This window comes from Microtus pennsylvanicus, chromosome 10 (genome assembly GCF_037038515.1).
Source record: "Microtus pennsylvanicus isolate mMicPen1 chromosome 10, mMicPen1.hap1, whole genome shotgun sequence".
Classification (NCBI taxonomy): domain Eukaryota; kingdom Metazoa; phylum Chordata; class Mammalia; order Rodentia; family Cricetidae; genus Microtus; species Microtus pennsylvanicus.
Window position 1 is genome coordinate 80,112,801 of NC_134588.1, and position 17,862 is coordinate 80,130,662.

The window sequence follows — 17,862 nt, forward strand, 5'->3', positions numbered from 1 at the left end:
CCACAGGACTTCACTGTGAGGTTAGGGTTCACCACTGTGCTTCTGATACTACAGGAAGTCGATTTCTGTGTAGCTCTGAGAGCAGCCATAAGTGGCAAAGGGCCCAGGTATTGTTCTCCAGAGGCATTGGAAATTGACATGTATGCCAATATTGACAAGTATGCCAGCTTGTCAGAGGCCATGGGAGTTCCAGCAGATGACAGCTAGTGTTCAGATGTCAACCCACCAGAGGAGTGACTTTCTGATAGAGGAGAACCCCATTCAGAAAAGGCCTGTAGGACCACTGACCCTGGAAACTTGCTCCTGTCTGTAATTTCACGTGTGCAAAAGCAGCTATGGGGTCTTCCAGGTACTTGTAAATGAATCCCAAGTTAAAAACTTTACAGATATGCACAAGGTCAGAATTGCAGATGTCTAATCAAGATTAACACAAAGCAACTTAAAAACTCACGCCAATTCTTCACTTGCCAAGTCCGGCTGATAAAAATACCTATGTCTCCCAACTTGTCTCACGGAGTACTGTGCCCCCAGCCTCTGGTCACAGTCTTACACCAGGAACCTTGAAACCTTCCATTGCTATGGTAAATGGCTCTGCTCTTATTGTTTACCTAAGGAATGAGGTATGACCAATGAGATGTAACTCTTGTAGCTTTTTTTCTTATTGCCTCAAGCCTCCTTTAAAATGTGTATTTATGCTAGGTGAACAAGGAAGCAAGGAAGAATTGAAACAGAGAAATAGAGTTGATTAGAGCAAGGGAATTAGAACTGCAGAATAATAAAGTGACCCTCAAATCTTATGTGAAGTTATTGCAGAATTCTTGCTCCTGAAAACTCTTCTCTGAGTTGCTCTGGGTTGTGGCTTGGGAGCTAGACATTCAGTCCACTAATCCAGCCCAGTATTCCTGCAGGCCCCAGCATGGCAATCCTTGGTGGCAGTCACAACAAACTAAAGGGTGCATGTTTGTTGTGTGGACCAGTACTGCTTAGCCTCTCTCATTTGGCCTTGGTCGACTTTCTGCTTCATACCGGCAGAATCCCTGGGAAATGAGTGCTTTGGAAGTACTTACTGGAAGAGTACTTCATTGGAAGAGCATGTGCTTTGCTAAAGATGGATATTTTGCAGAACGAAACACTGCCACTATCTACATTTGAGTTTGGCCTCTGAAGAGCTTTTTGTACATTGAGTTGATAAAGGAAATGCTTCTTCCCTAGCAGAGAGATACAGCAGAGTGTGTCATGGGTACTCTAAGGGGTAGGTTAATCAAATCCACTCATTTATCTATGAAAGAGTCTCAGGCTCATCACCAGCCTGACTGTGCGGCAGAGTTTTCCTACCCTCACCCCATCCATTCTTTAGAAGGCATGAGAGACGGCACCCAAGAGACAAGGCTTCAGTTTTAATAAACACCTGTGGTATATTTGCTTCTGCTTGAAGGTGGCATCTGGCAGATCAATGCAATTTCCTGCTATTCTTAGTTTTCTAAGACTCCTTTTCAACATTAAAGATGGGTAACATGTTGGAGTCAAATATTTCTCTGTGATCTACTGAGTTGTACAGAGGGAGGACTCTCAGGAATGATACTCTCCCAGCACTCTCTGATAGACCACTTGTGCATAAATATCAGTCTTCTAAGATGAAATCCCGGACTCTTGATCTCTCACTGGAAATTATTTTTATATTTCTTTTAGTTGTAAACCTTTACTAGCAAAAAGACTGACAGTAAGCTAAGTTTCCCATCACATTATTTTTGAATAGATAACCAGAGGATTTTTAATTTGTTTCAAACTTCAGTAACTTCACTAGAGAAGCCTTTGTTATTTATTCTTCCTCATGTGATAACCTCAGGGATACATTATAAACCTTCAATACAAAGATTTAAATATTTTATTTCGGGAATATTTGAATGACTATTCAAAACTGTCCTAGCTGGGAGGTGGTGGTGCATGCCTTTAATCCCAGCACTCGGGAGGCAGAGGCAGGTGGATCTCTGTGAGTTTGAGGCCAGCCTGGACTATAAGAGCTAGTTCCAGGACAGCCAGGACTGTTACACAGATAAACCCTATCTCAAAAAACAAAAACAAAGACAAAAAACCAAAAACCTGTTCTTTGGTGGTGCATTTGTCCTGACCCTTGCTTTATGCCTTTAGAACCAATTATCTGTATGCTGGTTGTCTTAGAGAACTTTTGGTCACTGTGACAAAACACTTTGACTACAAGCAAGTTATAAAAGAGTTTTTTTGGGAGGCTTGCAGTTCCAGAAGAATCCACAATGGTGGGGAAAGCTGCAGGATCAGGAAGCTGGCTAAATATATTTTATATGCACACAGAAAGCAGAGAGAGGTCATGAGGTAAGTCTATAAATTCTCAAAGACCTGCCCACAACACCACCCTGTGAATACTTCCTCCAGCAAGACTCCATGTACCAAAAACTGGGGGCCAAGTGTATGGACTGATGCATCTATAGGGGACACTTCTCATTCAAACCACCACACTCAGACTGAGATTTTTTTCAGGAATATTCTTTGAATCACTCTGCAGAGTTGTTCTTGAGTATTAAACCCTCACTTTGGTTATGTCTCTAAGACCTATTTTCTATGGCCTTGTCCTTCTCACCTGTCCTCGGTGATTATTATGATTCATAAATTCTGCTTTCCCGTCCAGTGTTAATGTTTCTTCATTAGGTGACAGTTGCTGAGGTTTTTTCCGTTTTTGTTTGCTTGAACTAAATTTTTCTGTTTAGGCTGCTCTTCAGGTCCTACATGACTTTTCTAATGCGTCTGTGTAAATGTTTTTGGAAATGGGCTACGGTTCGTCTGATTTTTAAAAACTATTTTTATTTTTACCCAACATAATATTTTTGTTAATTACTTGAAAATTTTATAAAACAAACCCACATCACACTTGCACATCCCCCCCCCAGGTTCACCTTTCCACCCTGTTCCCTCCCTAAACAAACAAACTACCCAAAACCAAACCTACCAAGTCCATTTTGTGTTGCCCATCTATCACTGGAGTGTAGTCAAACTCCCAGTGGCCAGCTCCAAAACCGAGTCCTTTGCGGTCCCCACCCCTGCTAGGAGTCATTAACAATGAAGAGCTACATTTCAGCATCTTTATCACAGGTTTAAGGACTCCCTTCAACATCTTCCAGTCTAGACTGGTTCTTTCTTGTTGGGGAGGGGAGAAGAGGTTCTCACAGAAGCCTTCACTATCTCAATTAGGAGTCTACAGTCGTTGATTCCACTGCAAACGAAGCTTTCCTGCTCACAGAAGCCAGTAGGCAGCATGGACTTGTGCATGGCTTCTGGTACAGCACAGATCATGGACAACAACAGTTTCTGGGAGTAGCGTGGATCATGGGCAGCAGCAAGGCTCCTGGGGACAGAAAGGACTACTGAAGTCTTTTGAGGAGATTTAATCCAGAAAATGAGACATTCTTCATCTTGATATCTTGTTGCTTAGTGTTGGGGTCAGGGTGATCAGCCTCTGGGTAGTGTGCCCTCAGCACTGGCAGTGCCATGAGCATCCTGGGCATGGCAGTAGTGTGTGTTCTCCTCCCCCAAGCCAGCAAGCAGCAACGCCAGCAGCAGCAGGTGCTCCGTGCCCTGGGCTGGGTCTTCAAATGCAGCTGCCACATTGACCTAGTGGGCGGTGACTGGACAAGGTGGGCCTGAGCCTCCTGGCAGCCTGAGAACGAGGTCTACTCAGCATGCAACATGCTCCTTTGTCAATTGCCAAGTCTCTGGTTCCCCTTTTCTCCACAGTGGGCACTGACATCTTTTTTCCCAGTCCCATGAAACCACTTTTTAGAAGCATCTTCCCATGAGCTCTGTCATTTTTTGGTTGTTCTACAGATATTGTATGCTTTGCCAGCTCATCCTCCACCATCTCAGTCTGAGAAGCCTCCCTGAGTCTCTCTGGCTCATCAAAGCTGCCCTGTAGCCCCTTGGTTGCTGGCAGCCACCAATACATTCTTTATAATAGAAAAACCCCAAGTTGTGTTCCTTGCCACTGGACAGTGCTCTGGCTCAGGCTCGGGCTCCAGTGCAGCTCCTCCATAGTGGCTGCAAGGCTGAGAGCAAATGCGGGCGAGGCTTTTTATTGTTGTTTTTATTGAATCATACATTTTTATCCACTTCTCTCTCTTCCTCCCCCTCCGCTTCTACCCACTCCCATGACCCCCATGCTCCCAATTTACTCGGAAGTTTTTTTTCTCCTTCCTATGTATATCCTTTTGTGTGTGGGCATGTACATTTAACTTTGGGTAAATCATCAGATCCCGTGGAACTGGAATTACAGACAGGTGTGAGCCACAATGTGGGTCCCGGGGATCAAACCCAGATCTTCTGGAGGAACAACCTGTACTCTTAATCACTGAACCATTTCTCTAGCCAGGCTCCCTCCCAATCTGATTTTGAGCATGATTTTCTGTGCCTTTATTGTCCAAACAGGAGTGATAGAATTTCCTGAATCTTTTGATTTCTTCAACTTCACTTATAGGGTATTTGATGACAACACTTTTGTTCTCTGTAAATTTAGTCTGGGCCTTTGCTGGCTTTCACGTACCTCCTGTAATTGTCAATGAACCTGCTGTCTGAGCTCTGCTCACTCTACTCTCTTCTATTTGGACTTTTCCTTCACCTCTTTTCTCAATGTTCTGTTAAAATTTTGTTTTAAGATTTATCCTCATTGTGGGACTCTGTTAAAGTCCTTAACTGTTAATCTTAAGTACTTTATATACTTGATAAAATGTTTTAAAACATTTTGTTTCACATTTTAGAGACATTAGCCCTTTCCACTGTAGATTATACATTCAGTTTTAGTCACCACCTTCAAATGAGACTACCCCATTTTCTAGTGAGTATCTGTAAGCTGTCAGTGTCCTTTGGCATAGAGCTTAGGAAGCTCAGACAAAGAATAAGATGGGGACAGACACCATTGTGTAGCAATTTCCTCTAAACTGAGGCATTCTACAGGAGGGATGTTCATTACCACCCAGGAAGTGAACAACACACAAGTCTCAGGAAGTCCCTGAAACTTATCAGGTTCACAAGATCCCCCTGTACATAAGATTATAAAAGAAGTAAGGACTACTGAGGAATGAGGACTCTCTGACCTGTCAAGGTGCCTGCTAATTCTGCAGAGTACCAGCTTTTAATGTGTTTCACCCATGCTAGGGTGGGCTTTGGATAATACAGTTGCCTTTGAGTAGACAGTGCTCCTAAAAAGAATCCCATACCCATACTTCTGAAAGAAACCCCCAATAAACCCATTCGTTAGCCAGGTTAGATTTCAGCAGTATCATTATTTTGATTGTCATTGTGGTGGTTTGAATGTAAATTGGCCCCCAAAAGATCACTATTAGGAGATGTGGCTTCATTGGAGTATGTTTGGCCTTGTTGGTGGAGGTGTGTCACTGTGGAGGTCTCAACTATGCTCAAGCCAAGACCAATGTCTCAAATCACTGCCTGTTGCCTGCGGGTCTAGATGAAAAACTCTCAGCTTTTTCTCCAGCACCATGTCTGCCTATATGTTGCCTTGCTTCCCACCATAATGATAATGGACTGAACCTCTGTACTGTTAAGTGAGTCACCCCAATTAAGTGTTTTCCTTTACAGGAGATGCTGTGGCCATCATCACAACAAAATCCCTAGTGAAGAGAGTCATCAATTGCCAAAAAAAGTAAATGTCGGTACACGTTACCAAGGAATGGTGTCACATAGTACATTTTGAGTGAAGAGGTGACTCAGCAGTCAGGCGACCAAAGGTAGTTAAGAACACTAGAGCTTCCCAGGGCTCAATTCTTGGTCTCCATCTTATATTATTTGGGCAGTTCATCCCATGCCTCGGCATAGTGTTCAAGGCAAATGTCCCCTCAGATCTGAGTTTTTAGCTTGGGAATAGTTTTAAAGCAGCTAACATGGAGGTCTCACAGGTATAAAATACAGCAGTGCTCAAACAGTATACACCACTCTCCCTCCTAAGGACATGACCACATCTCACAAGTTTCATTTGCATTTAGTCCAAAATACTCTTTAGTTTCTCTAATAATACGTTTCCTTTTAGACTCCTGGGTTATTTAAAAAGATACAAATATATATTGGGCAGGTCAGATGGCTCTAGAGGCCTCTGCTGCCAAGCCTGACAACCTAAGGTTGATCTCCGAGACACACGTGGTGGGAGGACAGAACCCACTTCCTTTACAAGTTGTCCTCTGACCTCCATCCACATTCAGACTGTGAAACATGTGCCACCCCCCACAAATAAAAAATATTCTGAATATTTTGAAACTTTGAAACTGACTTTAGTTAATCTAAAAACATATTTAATATATCATTATGATTCATTTCAATTTTACTGAGACTTTATTTTACTGAGAATTTATTCTTAGAGAATATCCAGTATGCTTCAAAAGAATGTGTATTCCGCTACAATCTGGTGCAGAGTTCTTTTTTTTACCATGTGGATCTGGTTGACAAGTCAGATCTCAGCAGAATTTCTCACCTTTTCCCACTTGTCCTGATAATTACTAAGACAAATGTTGAACTCTCCAAACATTATTGTATATTTGCCTATCTTTTTAGTATCATCAGATCTGTCAAAATTTGCTTTAATTGTTAAACTCTGGACTTTAAATACTATATATATATATACTTATATATATTTATTTATAACAAATTAAAAAAATAAGTGGACATGGGTTGGTGAGGTGGCTCAGAAGTTAACAGGCACTGGCTACCAAGGCTGATGACCTCAGTTCAGTGCCTGGGCCCCATAGTGGATTCCTGAGAGCTGTCCTCTGACCTCTCCATGCACTGTGGCATGCATCCACCCAAGCACATGTGCACACTTTCACATGCACTGTGGCATGCATCCACCCAAGCACATATGCACACTTTCACATGCACTGTGGCATGCATCCACCCAAACACATGTGCACACTTTCACATGCACTGTGGCATGCATCCACCCAAGCACATGCACACACTGATACAAAATAAATAATAGCTTAAAGATTTTAATGTATGACTCTGTAATTGACAACTCTATTGTGTTCCACTGATTCATATCTCTGCACACTAATTGCTCGCTTTCTTTTTTTATGTGTGCTGTGGATCAAATTCACGGCCTCACACATGCTAGGAAATGCTCTACCACTGAGCTACACTCCTGCCCAGAATCGTAAGTGTTCAAATCCCTTTGACTTTTCCACCATATGTGCTTACTCTCCTTCCATCCCAATTAATTTTCTTTTTCAAAATAACCTTCTCTTTAATGAAATTATTGTCATCTAGAGCATGGTCATTAACTGCTCGATTCTTATCAAGTTTAATCTTACGTTGTTTTGGTTTTTGAAAGAGGGTCTCACTATGTAGCCCTGGCTAGCCTAGAAACTCACTATGTGCACCAGGATAGTCTTGAACTCACAGACATCTACCTGCCTCTGCCTCTTGAGTTTATGAGATTAAAGCATATGCCACCATGCCTACCTACATCTGATTAAAACATTTTGTACAACTTTTTAAAAAATATTTTTATCTCTTTATTGATGACATAGAAGAAGCAGGCAAAACTCCTCTTTAAATGGGCTGGGCAGTAAATACCTTAGAACCACACCATCCCTGATAATATGAATTAACCCAGTAGTTTTTATTACAGTACAAAGCAGCTATAGAATGTAATTTACAAGTGAAAGAGGCTACAATATTACAAATAAAAGCAGGCTATGAGGTAGCTGAAAAATCATAGAGAATTAAATTTTACGAAGGTACCTTGAAGTCTGACTTTGTAATATCTTTTCTAGTATTATTTCCAGTAAACTATTATAATTCTATGGAGGCAAACAAGTAATTTTGTCTTAACTGTCCAATACTATTAGCAATGATCGTACTTTGTATTCTTACACTATCACCAGCTAACTCCTCAGCGATAGTGTTGATGGCTGTTAATGGGCTCTCCTTTTCCACCCTCAAATATAATGTAATTTTTCTAAAAACTGTTCCTTATCATGTTCAGCCTTCAGCGATGACAGCTGCACGGATAGCATTTACAATACCATCAAATGCAGGCTGTTTTGTAATGACACCATTACTCCTACTTTTGGATCACAGCTAGAGACCGAGTGGTCTGAGCCATCCATCTTCCCTCCCCAGTCCACTGACCCATTTTTGCCTAGTGGACACATTCCAACTCTTCTCCTTCAGTTTTCCAAATCTCAAGACAACACAGAGGAAAATTAAGTCTTTCCAGAGTTTAGAAAAAACTAATAGGAAATGGAAATTTCATTTTAGATTTTTCAAGGTGTTTTCCTTTGAGATTTTTCAATAAAACAAATCATTGACATGGCTTGAGTCATAAATGTGAACTTCATTGGAGGTTGAATGATACAGAGAGAATAAAAGTGAAAAGACTAAAGGAAAAATAAATTAGCAGGAGCAGTGTGAGGATAAAATATGTAGTACTTATTTCTGAAAAGCCTTGGTCTAACAGTTAAGTGTCATTAAAATATTTATTTAAAGTTGAAAGTTAACAAATATCTATGCTTATTTATAAATATTTTTAAACTTTCTTTAAATCAGCTTTCACATGCTCACAAAAGTTGCCAATGAGAGTTGCATATTCCCACCCTGGGTGGAAAGTGACTCACTACTAGCAGTGTTCCAGTCAACCCCAAGTTTCTACCTTGAAGTAAACCTTCAAGAACGAAATCAAAACAAATCCAATTACTACTCCCATGTTTATTACTTATATCCAGGAGAACTCAAAATAGTCCAGCTGTAAAGATAATGAAACACATTTTAAAAAAGGTATGCTCATCAAGACATGAAATCACAATATCCTGATAAATAAAAATACTTCAGGTAATATATAGAAAATATTTTTAATAACATACAGTCCATCTTGGGAAGATTGTTCTGTATTATATTATCTTATAGTAACAGAATGAAAATACAGTTACAGATGCAAATATTAAAAACCAATAATCAAAATGATATTTTTTTCTACATAGATTACTATGCATATAAACAGTATAAATAGCTATAATCATCAACTTGAGTAAATGTCAAATATATGGCATATAATTATTTTTAAAATGAGACTTATAAATTCTAATTTAACCAATTCAAGTATTCATTTAACCAAAGCAATAAACCTCTTAAAAGTTCAGGATTTATAATTTTAGGAATTTTCAGTATGATTCACAGCTCTTATCCTACTGAACTGACTGTACAATACCCTTATCAATTGCTTTATGGGTTATAATTAGGAATGACTGACTGATCGCCAAAACCCCTTAACCAAAGAATCACTATAACTGTCTGAGGCACAATCCTGATATAATGAATATAATAATGGCCAGAAGTTTTTAGCAAGAATATAGAAGCTTCACTTTCACAACTACGAATTTAGTTTTCCAAAATCTAGTTCGAATGTCCAGAATCTAAATCTTTCTACAGAGGAAACAAACAACTTAATGGACCTCTGGAGAAAAAGAAAGAGGAGGGGGGAGAAAGGAGGGGGGAGAGAGAAAGAAAATGAAGCTTTTTTTAGATCTTAGTTTGAAAAAAAATTGGTTTAACAAGTAATAAAAAACATAGCAATATCATTACATTAAAGTTTATTTGCTAGCTAAAGATTAAGAGGCAAGTACCATATAATACTTGCTTCTGATAAAGCAGACAGAATGGTGTGTTAACTGTTAGGGCAGGGTAGAAAAGAAGTTTGGGCCTGACAAACATTTCCACTGAATTTACAGATCGACAAGCATTTTTGTTTGGGACTGTTCACTGGTGTGCTCACGTGAGGGCGAAGAGGGACTCTGTTCACCAGTAAGGTGTTTCTCAGGGCAGCAGGACAAGGGCCTGGCTGCTCCAGGAAGGTAGCTGTTTCGTGGAAATCCCTAGGGCACTCTGGGACTATGCAAGTATAGGACACTAAAACCATTTATATTGAAAGTCAATCCATCCTAGTTAGAGTCCTTTTGAGTTATTCAGTTGCCAGTTGAGAGTATGGAACCTAGCTTCTCTAAAGACCATAGACAATACCTGCAAAATGCCCGTGAGAAGTCAACATATGAACCTACCATTTATTAGTCCCATGTTCTCCCAGAGTAAGGCTTGTAAGGCTTGGAAATCTTCTGAGGTTGTTGGCCACCTTTCCAAATAAAAGCTTAATCAATATATTTCAGTCTTTTATTGAACTCTAAAGTCCCTTAACCCAAACAGCTAAGCTGAGGTTATTTTATGTAACCTTTGCTCCACTGAAAAACATGGGTGGGTATTTTGCTATTGTCCAGAAAGATCAAGTGAAAACAGTTCGCTCTGTGCCCAAAGATGCTGCCTTCAGTGAGATTTCAGAGAGAAAATCAGAGGGCAAAGTGCACGGCCAGCAGCGCCTTCAGCATAAGCTTCTTGGTAATCTCAAGTGAGAGGCACAGTCTTTCTTAACTCAAAGCCAGAAGATTCTGAAGAACTTCAAGCACAATTTGATAACAAAAGTGATACTGCTCCTGCGCACACACAAACGACACAGTTAAGCAACCAGAAGCCAAGGTCTCCTTTGGGAGTACACAGCTGTAACATGAGAAAATTCCCCTCAAAGATCAAATGTTGTCTACAAACCCTTGACAGCTTCTTTAAGCAAGTATGTATTTAAATATGAAGAACATAAATAATCAAAATAAATGTCTTGGTGTAGGATTCTTTAGCAGACAAATATCTGAACAGAATGAAATGAAACATCCTTTTCCTTATGTCTTCTCTAGCTAATCTAAGGCTCTCATGTAAGTCTAACATCTCAAATATATACAACGGTTATATAATATATAACCAATTATATCCCTAATTATATATACATTTTATATATAGTATACATATCAGTTCAGAGGCAACTGTTTTTATTATAAATATTCTCTTTATTTCTCCTGGTGGTTACAAACTAATCTGTGATATTAAAAAATATCTTTTTACAATGTGCCAATAACAAAAAGACAGACAGGTGATAGATAGATAGAGGCAAGTACACATTTCAAATTACTGTCTAGAAACCTAGAAATAACATTTGATATACTGCTTATACAGAATGTGGTCAAGGCCTGTGATTTCAGTCTCAGTGCCAAATCCTCCCCTTGTTCTCTAAGTAACCCCATGGAACAGACTCCATTGCTGGAAATCTAATGTACTTCATCAAGGTTATCAGAGCAAAACAACTCCACCAAAGTTAAGAATTAATGCTATCACAAAGGTAAAAAGAGCACTATGAACTATAAAGCGCTGCAGTACACTAATCTGTGTCTTGGCTGTCCTTATTAAGGTTTACGAGAGGAGCACCTACCTTTGTTTGGATCATGCCACAACGCTGTTTTCTCATCTGGGTCACTATGTTCATAATGTTGAACTGAAATGAGATGGTGGTAATTGAGTTATCCAGACAGAGGAAAAACGCCAACTCATATGTAGAGTACAAAAGTGAGCACTCTATACGTCCTTCTAGTGAAAAGGGACGTCAAGATGTAACCAGAAAGGTCTTCTTCCCAGTCACAATGTGTTTGAAAGCACAGTCCGATGACTAGGAAGGATTTGTTTCAGTCGACTTCTCACGGGGAAGAAGGAAGCTATCATTTACAAGAAAGAGTGTTCCCAAAAGGCGACCCCCTTTGTGCTACCAGGGAGAACTGAAAGCAGCACGGGCTCACATATGCTGTGCAGGTGAATGTACATTTAGAACTCAGAGGTCATCTTTAGGTCTTATCCCTTGAAAGTTATCCACCTTATTTTTTGACCTTTTGGGACCAAGATTTTTTTATATACCTAAGTCTACACTCTATGTTGAGCATTTAAGTATAAGGTTTTAATTAAGTATAATATAATTTAAATTATAATATAAATTATAATATAATTTAATAAGTATAAAGTATAAAGTGTTAATTAAGATTTATTTTACCAATTTTTTATTTATTGGGTATGAATAGCCATTTGTTCCAAAACCATTATTGAAAAGGTTATTCTTCCTACACAGAATTGCTGGGACACCTTTATTTAAAATAATTTGGAGAATTCTGGCTCTGCAGTTTGTTCCATTGATCTGTGTGTCTTATTTTGTTGCTAGTATCAACCTTTGTATCTCTTTAACCACATAAAATATTCAATATTAGATAGAGTTATTCTTTACACTTTATTCTTACATTTCAAAATTGTCTTAGCCAGTTCAGAATCTGTGTTTTCCAACATATACTTTTTATTATTAGTTTGTGTCTTAGTTAGGATTTCTATTGCTGTGATAAAAAGCAAGTATCTTGAGGAGAAAGGGTTTATTTCAGCTTACAGTGCCATGTCATACACAGTAAATCACTGGCAGAAATCAGAGCAGGAACTCAAGGCTGGAACTAGGGTTTCCTAGTTTCGTTCCCATCACCAACCTACCCAGAGATGGCACAACTGACAATGAGCTAGGCCTTCCTATGTCCATCACAACTCAAGAAAGATTATTTTCAAGAAAGGCCAATATTATGGAGGCGTTTGCTCAGTTAAGATTTCTTCTTCCAAGATATGTCTCTAACATCTGTCAAGGTGACATAAAACTAGTTAGCACAGCTTGCTTCTGGAATTGTGGTAAAAATTATATTAAAAAATATATATAACATACTATATATTTCTTCATTTATTAATTTTTTTACATTCTTTTCTAGGTATTCTACAATTTTCTGAATTATGTTGTTTTGTTAAATATATTATTTCATTTTCTTTGAGTAAATTGTAAATTTACTTTTTTACTTTCATTTTTCACATACTTATTGCAATAAAAATGAAATATAGAAATGCAAGTGACTTTTTCATATTGATATTGTATCCTGTGATCTTGTCAAGCTTAACAAATTACTTAACAAGTTAGCAAATTAACAAGGTTAGCAGCTAATACAAGATCAAAACAGAAGAAAAGAACAAAGTTTGCTGAGAATATTTGACAAACTCTTAATGCTTCTTCAAGACAAGAACTAGTTTGCTTTCAATGTTTTAAGGGTTTTTATCCTAACTCTAAATAACAATAAAAGACATAAATGGTTACATAGTTTTTGTTTTGTTTTGTTTTTCAGGACAGGGTTTCTCTGTGTAGCTTTGGCTGTTCTGGAACTCTGTAGACCAGGCTGGCCTTGAGCCCAGAGATCCACCTGCCTCTGCCTCCTGAGTGCTAGTATTAAAGGTATGAGCCACCACTGCCCAGCTCAAACTGTCTCTTGCACCCAGTTTAGGAGAAAAGTAAGGGATTGCTAATGTTTGGCTCACACCTGTGTATAATTCTCTCCTCATTTTATGCTAAGAAAACTGACTTTTAGAGCTAAAGAAACAGCTTCATGCTCAAGAGAGCAAACTGCTCTTGCAGAGGACTTGAGTTCAAATCCCAGTACCCATGTTGAACAACTCACAACTACCTGTGAACTCCAGCTTCAGAAAAATCTTAACCCTTTATTCTCTCCTGGCATGTGCACATACACACATATACACATAGTTAGAAATGTTAAATCACAAAACATAAAATAATACAGCTGATATTTGAGAGAGGATGAGTGACCTATATAAAGTCACCCAAATCTAAAGCATATAGTAAAATTGTCAGTTAAGCCTAGGGACCTCTCATTAATCCGAGCTCAACATGTTTTCAGTATACATGCATGTCAGATTTGTTCATGGAAAGCAATCACACTTCATTGAAATTACCTAGAAAAATGGTAATGCCGTAAGTGGCACACAGAGGAAGGAAATGAATGCACACTTACAGAGTGTCCATTCCTTTCCACACTATCCTAGCCATTTACTTGTATAATATGCTTTAATCCTCCCCACTATTCCCAGGAGCCTGCAGCAAGCGCAGTGAGAATGAGGTCTCCTAAGCTACTGCGCATCTGATGTGCTCCACTGGTCCAAGTCAGTCTTGCAGTAACACCAGGCTGTTAAGAACTGTGTTTCGAGACAGCATCAGTCCATCTGCGTCATCACACACTTACTGACAAGTTCTTCTCGATGGCACAGAACACAACATCCACACATATGAACACCCCCGTACGGCCTACACCAGCACTGCAGTGAACAACCAGGGGTCCTGAGATGTGGCTCTTCCTCACATAACGGACGTATTTGATGAAAAAGTCTGCTGAGGCAGGAGTGCCATGGTCTGGCCATTTTGTGAACTGCAAGTGTTTTACACGGTGACTCATTCCTGTCTGTTAAAGAGACACAGAGAGGTTTATTGATTTCTTATATTAGAGGTCTCATTTCAACTTCTAATATACCAACAACAGCAACAACAATGATGATGGAGATAATGCAAACTGGTATACAGAGCATTCAGAGTACTGGAACCTAATTTTGATGTTTACAGAAACTCTGGAAGTTGTCAGAGTTAGCTTTTCTCCATCTAAAAAAGGAGAACAATAATAATAATAATAATAATAATAAATAATAAATAATGAAAACAATAAAAATAAAAATGCTCTCAGGAGGCAGGACGTCAACACTTGATCCACACCAGGTAATGTGGCAGGACTTTCACATCAGTTATCTAATTTAATCCTTATATCATCATTTTTAGAGGCCAGGGTTGGGAGGTAAATGCTAGGTCACAAGGCTTCCACAGTTAGAGCCTGGTTTGTATGTATGCCTTCCAAATCCTAAGCTACCTTTTTTTCTTCTCTATCATGAGGTTTCAGAAAAACCAAGATTTCAAAATATTTAAAAGTAAAAAATAGGCTGACACATTCAGAAGAATCTGTACATTCTGGTACAGTAACCAAACTTAGGCATGGTTGACATGGTTTCAAAACCCTCTTCGTGTGATAAGTCGCAAATCCTAAGCACCTTATTAAGTGTGGCAATTTTATTTAAAACAAAACAAACAACAATCCCACCTGTGAGTGTTTCATCCCAGTTACCACTTATTAAATTTATGTTCTTTTGAAGAAACAGGGTATGTTCCAGCTGGTCCCTGCTTTATGTTTATAGTCACACTTTATTTCTCATTGTTCCTTGATAATGAATGAATTTACGTCCCAGAGCATTTTACTTTTATGTATATGGGACTGTGTGTGTGTGTGTGTGTGTGTGTGATGTGCATGCCTAAGGCAATTTCTTTTTAAACTGTCTGCTTCCTTTCCTTCTCATCTAAGTCCTGCACGTTCCCGGTGTGATGCTGCCTCCAGTCGTCCTTTTCTCCACCTTCAGGTAAAACACTAAGTTTCCCCATCTTAGCCCCAAAGTGCCCCATGTGAATCCAGTCACTGTGGCTGAGCACAGCAGCTCAAGAACGGGAAAATACAGATATCTCCTGGCTCACTGAGTATGGTGGAATCCAGCAGTAGTAAGCACGCTTGTCTGGGCAGAGGCCACCAAAGCACATCACAGGGCCATCTAGTGCCCACTCCCTGACCTATTTTCCCTCTCCATTTTCTTTTCTCTCCAGTTTTACTAAGCAGAAGTGAAAATTTATAGCTTCATTTTTAGAGAAAAAGAGGCTAAAAGTTACTTTTATTTTTCTGTTAGAGACAGGGTCTCTCTAAATAGCACTAGCTGTCCTGGGATGCTCTCTGTAAACCAGGCTGGCCTCGAACTTAAAGAGACTGTCCTACCTCTGCCTCTGGAATGCTGGGATTCAAAGCATGTGCCACCACCACTGATCACAGTTACGTTTTTCCCTTTTATTTACTTTATTTATTTTCTTTATTCCGACCGCAGCCTCATCTCCCTCCACTCCTCCCAACCCTTACCCTATCTCAGATCCATGGCTCCTCCATTTCCCTTCAGAAAAGAACAGACCTCCCAGGGTTATCAAGCAACACAGCATACCCTTAGTGCCTATTCCACTTCTATCATAAAGCATGCATCTACTAGCAGCAGTTTAAGACTTACGGACTTCTTCACAATTTGAAATATTTGAATGATGAAATATTGAGTTATCTGGCAGTTCTCCAGAAGGATGCTCAAGTGTTTCAATTCCAAAGGTTCCTTCAGAGAAATGGGCCAGTACCTCTGACACTTGATAACTCCACCTTCTATCTCTCTGGTTATCATAGCAATAACATTACAATTATTTTCCATAACCATTTGCCAGAAGTCTTCTATAGTCTCTGGCAGTGGTCCTTGAGTAGCAATATAAAAATACTCTTCTTCATCATTTTCTATTCTAATATAACTAGCATTGATGTAGTTTTTGTTTTTTCCAAGAGGAACACGTGTTGAATCATCTATTATAGAAACAGAAACATGTGGTGAAAATATGGAAGAGTGGGTAGACAATCCATCCAGACTTCATAAAGCATCCCACATAGGTAAATCCATGACCCTCCCCTCAAAAACTGGCACACAAGATTCTTTTCAAAGGGGCTAAGTTTAAATTCACTCCTCCATAAAACCTATTTGCAAGACATGAGAAATACACAGCCAGGAGGATACTGAGAGCAAGAGCCATCACCAGTGCCAGCACCTGTGACATACAGCAGTACTAGACCCACGGGTGTCTGGTGACAACTACTCTGCAACTGAGTACAGCAGCTGTCAGGGACAGCAGTGAGTGGCATTCTCCCGAGAATCAGGGAAATCTGTACGTATGTGGCGGCAGAGACCATAGTTTTTACAGAATGGCATGATAATGGTTTAGCAACAAATTCTAGTATTAATGGAATTCCACCAATGCCCTTATTGCAGCCAGGCAGCCATATTTTCCAATCCTTCCTCAGCTTTCACTGGGTGAGGTAATGTGCCAATCAAAACAAGGTGTGGTGGTTTGAATGTAACTGGCCCATATAAGCTCACAAAGAGTGGTTCGGTTAGGAAGTGTGGCTTTGTTGGAAAAGGAATGGCCTTGTTGGAGGAAGTGTGTCACTGCGGGGTGGACTTTGAGGTCTCATATATGCTCAAGCCATGCCTAGTGTCTCAGATCACTGCCTGTTGCCTGCGGGTCAAGATGTAAGACTCTTAGCTCCTCTCCAACACCATGTCTGCCTGCATGCCACCATGTCACACCATGATGATAATGGACTAAGCCTCTGAAAATGTAAGCCATCCCAGTTAATGCTTTTCCTTTATCAGACTTGCTGTGGTCATGCTGTCTCTTCACAGCAATAGAAACCCTGAGACAGACACAAGGTAAGTGGCAAAAAGGTGGTACTGGTACTGAAAGTACTGGCTCCAAATAGCATGGGACTTGTCTCACACTGTTAGAAAATACGAGAGGGAAACTGGCATTTGGCCCATAATAAACTTCACCGTCCAGGAGCTCTTGATTTACTGCACACAGACATCTGGAGCTCTGTTCCATCACTGCTCCCACGTAAAAAGCATCAGTGTGTTCTGCTCAGGGCCTTCCCTGCCACAGTGTTCTTCTCACCAGCTACTTCTCTTACTACTCAGGATGTCATGAGCAGTCATTTAGCAACTACGCTATGCTTAATGGTCACCAAACAAGGTCTGTGGAGTCTGACAGAGTCTGTCTTGAATTCCAACGTAGTATAAGAACTCTCTTATAAAGATGAACAGGAAAATCTGTTGCTAAATATAGAAAAACAAATATTTTCAAATGGAAGTAAAGTCAGTACATGCTGTTAACTGACAGGAATGTACTTTATATAAGCATTTTTAGTATTGAAAAGGGAGATTAGAAGTGTTAAATAATTCAACCAAGTCTGGCTTAGAGATACAAACCAGAAATACTCAATTCAAACTCCTGCCCTACTTGTCCCATTCTATGCAGCCTCTTGTAGGCTTGACAAATCCAAGCAATTATTACATGCTTTGTGATTCTCAAGAAAAGAGTCAGCTTTGCAGAAAGCCACCACTTGACTTGGAATAACATTAAAGAAGAGAGTTGTTAAC

The 17,862-nt window shown here is 39.6% G+C and overlaps 1 protein-coding gene across 1 annotated transcript in view; it reads right to left on the reverse strand.

Annotated features, from left to right (window-relative positions):
* Positions 1-10,445: 10,445 nt before the first annotated feature.
* Ptpn20 (protein tyrosine phosphatase non-receptor type 20) overlaps positions 10,446-17,862 on the reverse strand; it is a 69,726-nt gene continuing 62,309 nt past the window's right edge. Inside the window, exons 5-8 of the mRNA XM_075987349.1 lie at positions 15,901-16,235; positions 14,004-14,219; positions 11,336-11,398; positions 10,446-10,511 (exon numbers count right to left, since the gene is read on the reverse strand). Coding sequence (XP_075843464.1) covers positions 10,446-10,511; positions 11,336-11,398; positions 14,004-14,219; positions 15,901-16,235 — 680 coding nt within the window. The remainder of the gene's footprint in view (positions 10,512-11,335; positions 11,399-14,003; positions 14,220-15,900; positions 16,236-17,862) is intronic.